Here is a 9,800-nt window from a genome sequence, read left to right as displayed (position 1 = left end):
AACTTTTAAAAATAAGGTAATATTTGGTACTTTGGAGCTTTGAGAAAATCCTGCCCTAACTTACTAGGTTTCGATTTTTTTGATCCAAATAACCGAGTATCCTTTTTAAACTTTAATGCATGAGACAAGCTTAGTTTCGAGGGTTAAAATGTCGTATCCTAACTTACTGGATGTGACATCTTAGTACTTCGGGACAAGGAGGACTTAACATCAAATTCGATTTATTCAGGTTTTTAAAGAGGATCGTATGTTAAAATCTTTCCAAATTTTCGACATTAGGATGTTAATTAATCAATTAGGTACCAATTTTTGGACGTTATGAGGGTACTAATCCTTCCTCGTGCCTAACCGACTCCCGAGCTCATTTTCTCAAATTTTGTAGACCAAAATCATTATTTTAATAAATCAAATGTTTTATTAAAATGATTAATTTTAAGGTGACCCGATCACACCTCGAAAAAAGATTGGTGGCGACTCCCTTTTCGTTTTAAAAGTCGACCCCGTTTTTCAAAATAAAAATGGTTTCGACATAAACTTTGTGGTAAAGTTGTGAAAGGAGGAATAACACGATTTAAAGAGCACATTGCTCATAAAACTGCCAATGTTGCACCATGCCTTAATGTTACTGGTATGTGATACTTTATTATTATTTTTAAATGTTATTGTAAATTTATCAATAAAGATTATATATAATTGATAATAATATAAAGTGTGAATTATTTTTTTATTAATAGGTGTCATTAGAGAAAATATGATGAATATACTGAAAGAAAGCAACACAAAGAAAATAGACAAAAATAGGAGAACAGATGAATTCTTATCTCAATTAAAAGGAGAGGTGGATGAACATGAGGAATTCATTGATGAGGTTTCTGCTATAAGGTAAGCAACTCGAGAAAGTATCCAATCACAACGCAAGTGGCATAGAAGGGAAGAATTCAGACGGAGTACTAGTGGTTGGAATAACATTTACGAAGAAGAGCGATCTTCTCATGGATCAGCTAGAGAATATCATGGAGAAAGAACAAGTAAATCCATCCCAAGTGAGTCTAGGTTTACCTTAAGGGAGCCATACCTGATTTGGCTAGAAGCAAAAGTTCAAAGCAACCAAAGATCAGTGACTCTTTTTTAAAGACTTTACGAAGGAAGATAGGTGAAGCGGTATCTAAATTTTTAATATATGAATAACTTCTTTTTCAATTACCAAACTCTCCATGATTGTATAACTTAATTAAAATGTCAATAGAAGTTGGACAATGTGTAAAGCTCCCAACACATTATGAGGTTTCAGATGTGTATTTGGAGTCAGAGTATCAACGAGTTCGTGATTGGGTAAATGGACTAAAGACTCATTGGAAAGAATTGAGTGCAACTCTAATGTGTGATGGTTGGACCAACAATTTGAATCAAATGCACATCATTAATTTCCTTGTTTATTGTAGTAAAGAAACCATTTTTTGGAAATCGGTAGATATCTCAAGTGTTTGTATTAAAGATGCTGAATTCTACTACAATTTGTTAGATTCAGTTGTAGAAGAAATTGGAGAAAATTACATCGTCCAAATAGTGACTAATAATGATATAGCAATGAAAGCTGCTAGAAAAAAAAATAATGTTGAAAAGAAAGCATCTATATTGGACCTCATGTGCAGCTCACTATTTAGATTTATGCCTTGAAGATATTGGGAAAAAGCCCAATGTAGCAAAAGTGTTAGATGAGACAAAGAAAGGCTTTATATACAATCACATTTGGACTGTTGATTTGATAAAGAAGTACACACAAGGGAAGCAAATACTTCGACCCGCTCTTACTCGATTTGCAACTCATTTCATTCAACTTGAAGAGATAACAAGACAAAAACAAGGTTTGAGAGAAATGTTTAATTCAAAAGTCAGTATTTTATAATTAGTTAATATAATTACATAAATATAGCAACCTTTAATGATTTTATTAGTTCCAAATAATTTAAATTATATTATTTTAAATTTTTTTCTTATGAATATATAGGAATTTAAATAATTAAAATGGGGACAGCAAAAGTCAGGGCCTACTTATGAAGCCAAAAAAATTGTTTTGGAAAAAGATTTTTGGAAAAAAGCCAACGACCTCATAAAATTTTACAAGCCCCTAGTAAAAGTATTGAGACTTGTGGATGGCGATGAAAAACCAACAATGGGCTTTATTTATGAGGCTGTTGATAGAGCTAAAGGAGCAATTCAACAATATTGTCGATATTTCACCAAGTACGAAAAGATTATTGACAATAGATGAAATTTTATGCATTCCGACTTGCATTCAGCTGGTAAGATAAAATGTTTCATATAATTAAGAATTATTTTTATATTTTATTATTTTAAGCTTTATATTATTATTATTTGATGATATTATTATTATTTGATGATATTCTTATAAATTATGCTTAGGTTATTTTCTCAATCCTCAATTTCAATTTGGGGTGGAGCATTCTGAGAATGTACTAATAGAAATATTAGAAGGTACACGATCAATAATTGAAAGATTAGAACCTTCTCTTGGTACTCAAGTCAGAATGGTTAATCAGGTTAGATTCAAGTACTATTATTTGTAACTTAGTTACATAATTTGAAATAGAATTATTTTTTATTTTTATTCTATATTTTATTCATGCAGTTGTTACTATTTAAAGATAAACATGAGACATTCAGTATTCCACAAGCACAAAGAGCTTGGAAGCAAATGAATCCAGGTAAATAGTTAATTAAATTATTTAATTTAATTTATATTATTTAATTATATTGTACATTTTGAAGTTATTTTGAAATTTAAATAATATTATGCAGCTGAGTGGTGGATAATAAACGATACATGTGTTCCCGAATTACAAAAATTAGCAATTAAAGTGCTTAGTCAAACAACTTCTGCATCACATTGCGAACGAAATTGGAGCACATTTACTTAGATTCACACCAAGGCAAGAAATATGTTGAAGTATAAAAAATTTGAGAAACTAGTGTTTACCTATTATAATATGAGGCTTCAGATAATGCATAAAAAATGAATGAGCATTGATGATATAAACGCTAGTTTTAATCCTATCAGCCTTGATCATATCTTTGAAGATGTTGATCCACTATCATAATGGCTTCATTAGAAAGAGAATCAATTGTTAGATGGTGAAAATGTCTGTGTGTTTTCTGTGGATACCTCTGATGATGAAATGGATGTTGATCAATCTCAACAACAAAATTTGTCTCATTCACGTTCTAGTGCAACGCCAAGTCAGAGTGGCGATAGACCCGATGGTGGTGGTTTAAGTCCAATTAATGAGGATGATGGACATAGTGGTGATGGAGGTGAAATTAGGTCTTCTAGTCGGTATAGAGGAGAATATCGGGTTGGTATCACTGGTGGACATTTCCGTGATAGATCAGAATTTGATGGAAATATGTTTCCTGACCCTAGGAGAGATAGAAGTGAACTTAAAGCTCCATCAAAAGAAAAAGGCAAGAAGCATACTTTTGTAGGCTCTTCATCTGGTAGGAGATCGAGTTCTAGTAACCTTCGGTATAGTGATCCATCTACTAGCACTCAAGGTCTTTATCCACCAGAACAACCTTCATATTTTCAACCTTCACATGGTTATCCACAACCATATGGTTATTATGCACCATTTCTTAATTATGGTGTGTCATACCAGCCTCAAATGCATCATCCACCACCAATTTATCACCCACCTCCACCTCTCATGTATCACCCATCTCCACCTCTCATGTATCCTCCTCCTCAAATATATCCTCCATATCAATTATATGAAAACCAAGGTGAAAGTGTTACTTTTTTTGGATATATTTTTGGACAAAGGCCAAGAGAATCAAGTCAATAACGCTCTCAAAGTAAAGGTGAAAGATCTGATCCTCCTCGTCATTCCACTAATTGGTGAAAACTAAATCGTACCACTACCATTATTTGTAATGTATGTTTTTTTTAAAGAAAGCTTTTGTTAATGTTTTTAATTTTAATGATATTAAAACATTTAAAATATATCTTTAGATAAATGAATGGAATATATTTTATGAAAAATAATTAAGAATCAAAGCATGTTAAACTATATATGAAAGTAGAATGAGAATGTGAATAAGTGGTAGGAAATAGGAATAATTAATGAGAATCTATACATTTATCTATTATTTTTCCTTTTGCAAAGATAGAATGTTGATATCTTCAAAGATCTTCAAAGTCACAAGAAATATTGAAGACATCTCCATGTATGAATTTTCAATTATTTTATCTATAAAATTTTCAAACTTATTAAATATGATGAATGTTTAATATTTCCTATTTTTTACTTTTTATTAGTTAATATAACATTCTTAGAAAATTCGTAAATAAATATAAGAATAATTAATGATTATAAAAGTTGTGTTCCCATATCATATTAATAAAAGTTCATAAGTGTTAGAAAGCACTCTAAAAATTATTAAAAGCGACTTTTTATAATTATAATTATAATTATTTTATTCTACAATAAGTTGTGCGAATTTTAAAAAAATTCACGATCGTGATACCCGCAGTAACCGTAATAGCATCCGTTATGTCTGCAACCGTGATAAACGCAACGCGACCATAACTGCAATTTAAATCTTTGGTTTCCTTGATGTTTCATGGGTCCGTCCTAGGCCACACTGCCAAATGAATAATGTGTTCATCATGCAAGAAAGAAAAGTTACTAGTAAAGATTTGGGTGTCAGACATAACTCCAACATGCGGCCAATAGATTTGTGACACATGTTTGAGTTACGTGAGATTACTGCCCTCAGAAGTTTTGATTACCTTAACCCTGAGTTCTCTCCCATGCTCTTTAAAGTTCCAAGTTTCACCGCCCCACTTCCAAAGCAAAAGCTGCAAATTGCAAAGCAAAAGCACACACTAGGAACTTTCCTTTTCCAAGTCTATATATATCAATCAAATGCCAATGCTCTTTTCTTATATCTTATTGCAAGAAGAAAAAAATATATATATATTCAGCACCTTTCAGTTTAAATCATGAAGAACAAGGCATCTGGTTTCCTGAAACAGGTAGTCTCTTCTGTGTTGGTCAGTTCCATTGCCAAAGCCAAATCCATGGTGGATAAGGGCAAAACTAGTGCTTCCAAAGCCCGCCTTATAATCCTCACTTTGATGAGGAACAAGAAGGCGGTGTTGCTGGGTCCAATCTCCAAAAAGATCCATGGATTCCTCGGGGACAAGGAAAATGACCCCCAAGACGATGAAAGCAAAGCCATTGTTCCATTTCAATACAACGATGATGATGATGCTCAGGTGGCTGATGATGATAAGTACCCTGATTTGACCCACTATCTGTTTGATGAAAAGGAGCTGGAGTTAGAGGCGGAGGCTGAAAGCGGATCGGTGATCGAGATGGTGAAGAAGTCGAAAGAAGAAGGGGAAGATTTCAGTTTGGAAGACGAGATCGATCACGTTGCGGACTTATTCATAACCAGGTTTTATAAACAAATGCGCCTCCAGAAACTCTTGTCCTTCAAGAGAAATCAACAAATGCAGGAGGGAAACCATTAGAGACTTTAGACGTTTTTTTATTATGATTGCTGTAATTTGTTTGTTTTAGTTTGAAGCTTCCATTAGAAGTTCAATTCTCTTGCCTGAGAATACCTACCATCTGCATTTGGCTTTTATTGGTACTTTCAGAAATGCATGTAGCCAAATTGTTTTTAACACTCATAGCTAGGTCTATATGTAAAAAAGTTTTTATTTTTAAATACTTCAATAAAAATATAATTCATTTTGATATACAAGTTTTAAATTTTAAATATTTTTTAAGTATTTAAGATTAATTATTTATGAAATTTAATTACTATATTTTATATATTAAAATATAACTATTAAAATTTAAAATTTAATATTATATATTTGAAATAAATTTCTAATTATACACCTAAACCTAATATAAATTTTTAAAAAAACACATCAAATGATAAATTAATGGCTAAAATGTTATTTTGACTCCAAAATTATTTTTCAAACCAAAAACTACCGATTATGGCTTTTGTATTTAGATTCAAAAGCAATTTTTTCTTTCAAATATTTTCCTGTTAGCATTGTTTATAGTTTCAAAAGTATTTTTCACCTTAAACATGCTTTTGAAAAGCAAAGCAATGATAGTTACTCCCAAAACATTTTTACTGCTATATTTGTTGGGATGGAATCCAACAAGTTGAATTGGTGTTCTTTTCGCTCTCCAGAAATAAATTTGGTAATTATAACAAACCCAATGTAAAATATATCAATTATCAAAGTAAATCAACCACAACACTATAAACAAAAATAATGAACCAATTTTTACGTGAAAATTCTTTTAAAATAAAAGGTAAAATCAGGGGCATAGCCAAGGTGCTGGGAAAATTTGTACTTTGGTCTTTTAAAATTTTTAAAATTATAAATTAATAAAGGTAAAATTGCACTTTGACCCCTTAAAAATGATAAAATTTTAATTTAATCCTTTAAAAATTATAAAGATATAGACTATTCAAATGATAAAATTATATTTTTACTATCATAAGTACAAATACAATTAGAAGTCCACTGTATAAAAGAAATTACTATTAAATTACAATATAAAGCCACAACTAAAACATATAATTCTAGCAAAGGTTATCGACTTTAAGCAAACAAAAGTACAAAATGACTTCCTCGTCGTTTGAGTCTAACCGAAATAATATTGAGTCTTCAGTTTTATAAAAGTAGAATGGATAAGTGGTTTTTCATGGTGAAGACCACAACGTATCATAAATCAAATATTGGCAAAAGGTTCTGAGGATGGTGAAGTCAAGATACATTTGTAAGAGATTTTTAAGGAAATTTTTTATATAGGACATCTCACCCTTAAGGGGTGTGAAGGTTAGGATAAGATTGGACATAGATCAAATTATCTCGAGAATCTAAAAAGGGAAAACACACCTACATCTACAATTATTTATGTTATGGAAGTTATTAATATAAAAAAGAAACATGTTAAAAATTAATCGGGAATGATAATTTAATAAAAGAAATCCACTTAAATCTATATATGATGGTAGTGTATAAGAATTTAACTACAATATTGGGTGAAAAATAAATTATGTTGTAAAATTTTTAATTAATTATTCTTTTAAAACTTTTTAAGTGTTTCTTTAAAAAGAAAAAGAAGTTACAAGCCCATTTATAGAGGAGATATGTGGGCTTGTCCAATTACAAAATCCATTGCTGCCTTTAAACCCTTAAATGCTGATGATGCATAAACCCTAATTTCCGCCATAGCTTTCTTTCACATTCTAATTGTTATAAAGTCTTGTTGTCTTATTTGTAGTGCTCTGTGTAGAAAGAGAAAGAGATAGAAATGGGAAGTGATGGCGAAGCAGAGAAGACTCAACAGAAGGAAAAGGAAAGGAAGAAGATGTTAGCTATTTCACCCATTGCAAAGCCCCTCGCTGGCAAAAAGCTTTCTAAGAAAACCCTCAAGTTTGTCCGCAAAGGTTTCCTATTTTCATGCATTTAGCTTCTTCTTCTTCTTCTTGCCCTGAAATCGTCCGTCAAATAAAATTTTCTTGAACTTTGAGGTTTATGGGTTTTGATTTTTATTGATGGTTCAATGCTACCTGTGTTTTTTATTTCTTTCAAGAGAAAATACCCAAAGCTCTAACGGTGGAATTTTTGTGATTGGCATGATGGGTTTTCGATGGTGTATAAATATGTTGGTGAAATTATTAATTGTTTGAATTGTTAATAGGTTGTCTTTTTTTTTTCCCCTTAATTTTCTAAGATAACATATATTTTTCCATTGTTGTAGCCGCTGAGCACAAATGTTTGAAGAGAGGAGTAAAGGAAGTAGTTAAAAGTATTCGGCGTGGTCATAAGGGGTATTTTCTTTTTTATATATCGCTTCAAATCTACCTCTATGTATGGCTTTTCATGTCTTCTGTTTGTTAAAATTTTAATCAAATTTGTGCTCTGATGTTTGTTTTCATTTGGATAGATATAAAAATAAAAAAATTTCTTGAACTGAGAAATATGTCACATTGTCAGGGGATTGGAAGTCTAAGGCTACTTCATATATAATATTAAGCATAGTGGAATAGGAACCTCAAATACTTAATAGAGGCCTCATGTTGCCAATTAATGCACTATTGAAGGACTTTATTAAAAGAAAGAATAATTAAATGAATAACTATTTCATTTCTCTAGGATTACTTGTTTTCTTTAAGATATTGCTGCTGATAGGGCATTCTTTCTTGATTCAACCAAAGATTTGAACTTAGGGGAACGGTTTTAATGTCAAAATGTTATCGTGGGAATGTTTAATCATGTACCTTCCAATTGCTGGATGCAGGTTATGTGTTATAGCTGGAAATATATCTCCCATTGATGTCATAACTCATGTTCCAATCCTGTGTGAAGAGGCTGACATTCCCTATGTTTATGTTCCCTCAAAAGTGGTAAGCTTGGACCTCCTCTCTCTTTTATGTGTAATTTGATGCATAATTGAAACGATTGTCCTGCTTGGCCATTAAAAACCATAGAATCCTAAGTCACCCTTACAAAAAGAGGACTTAAAATTTAACCAATTTTTTTATCTTCTTAGTAAACATGGTTATTGTTATACCCAGAAAATTGAAGGGTTGTGGCACTTGAAACATTTTGGTTAATGATTTACTGTTTTCTAATGAGTCTCTGCCCATATATATATATTAGGAATATTTCTATCACAAAATTGTTTTAAATTTGGAAATTTTGTTTAAAGTTAATAAGATTGCAAAGCTTTTCGTAAGTGGGTTTGGAATGGTGTAAGGCTTTCCAGGTAGCTCATTCATTTATGTGACCCTGAATTTCTATGTGCTTGATTAAAAGACTCTTGGTTCTTCGCGTGTGCATCGAGTTGAATCTGAATTCCTACATTTTTTTACCCTAAAAATGTTAAACACAACATAAGACCCTTTGTGGGGTGGAAGGAGCTATAATGCTTTTCTCTGATGAAACCCTGTTTGATTGATTAGTTTGTTTTTGTCATTTTAGGATCTTGCAACTGCAGGGTCTACCAAGAGACCAACATGCTGTGTTCTGGTGCTAACCAAGCCCACAAAAGGGGAACTAAGTCCCGAGGAACAATTAAAGTTAAAAGCAGATTATAGCCACATTGTAGAGGATGTATCTGAGCTCACATCCTCTCTGTTTTAAGTTAACAAAAAAGTTGTCATTGTAACATTTGATATTGACATCCTCTTATTTTACTTCCAGGGGGGGAATATGCTTTTATTACTTGTTACTATTGTGTAGCATGCTGCCATTTACTACCCCGTCAAATTGCCTAGAAACTGAACAAATATAATCAAAGACGCAGTTAGTTGAAGGATCTTAATCTACCAAACATCAGAAATGCAAATTTGTAGGATTTTGGGGCCCTTTAAATCATCAAATAAGCATGCTTTTCATTTCCTTTTTTTTTTTCTTGAGAGAAACAGATCGTACCTGGATCTCGTAAAGTAAACAAGTGGCCAAAAAGTTAAAGAATCATTCATCCGAGGTAAATCCCATGGCGGTATACAATCTAAAACAAATCTGCATGTATGATTGAAACCCGTACGTGCATAAATTAAAAGCTATGCGTTTTCATCTTCATGAGCATGTGCGGTCACCTTCGGAGTTGGATCCTTTAGAAATTGAGAGAACAATGGACCAGAGGCAAACGTAACTGGCCAAAAGGAGAACTTGATGGTATTATGAGCATGCAGACTATAACAGACATAAGCCAGAGTTGCAGAAATTCATT

At 32.0% G+C, this 9,800-nt stretch overlaps 2 protein-coding genes across 2 annotated transcripts; both read left to right on the top strand.

The window, feature by feature from the left end:
• The first annotated feature begins 4,890 nt into the window (after window positions 1–4,890).
• LOC105788503 (uncharacterized) lies at window positions 4,891–5,793 on the top strand. Its single transcript, XM_012615430.2, has one exon. It carries the CDS (start codon window positions 5,024–5,026, stop codon window positions 5,555–5,557), a length of 534 nt encoding a protein of 177 aa, XP_012470884.1. The 5' UTR covers window positions 4,891–5,023; the 3' UTR covers window positions 5,558–5,793.
• Window positions 5,794–7,272: 1,479 nt separating this feature from the next.
• On the top strand, window positions 7,273–9,296 carry LOC105788504 (H/ACA ribonucleoprotein complex subunit 2-like protein). Its single transcript, XM_012615432.2, has 4 exons — window positions 7,273–7,509; window positions 7,824–7,893; window positions 8,364–8,469; window positions 9,047–9,296. The coding sequence occupies exons 1-4, from the start codon at window positions 7,374–7,376 to the stop codon at window positions 9,206–9,208; spliced, it is 474 nt and encodes a 157-aa protein (XP_012470886.1). The 5' UTR covers window positions 7,273–7,373; the 3' UTR covers window positions 9,209–9,296.
• The last annotated feature ends 504 nt before the right edge of the window (window positions 9,297–9,800 follow it).

Source organism: Gossypium raimondii, chromosome 2, assembly GCF_025698545.1.
Source record: "Gossypium raimondii isolate GPD5lz chromosome 2, ASM2569854v1, whole genome shotgun sequence".
NCBI lineage: Eukaryota > Viridiplantae > Streptophyta > Magnoliopsida > Malvales > Malvaceae > Gossypium > Gossypium raimondii.
This window is presented reverse-complemented; position numbering and strand designations above follow the sequence as displayed.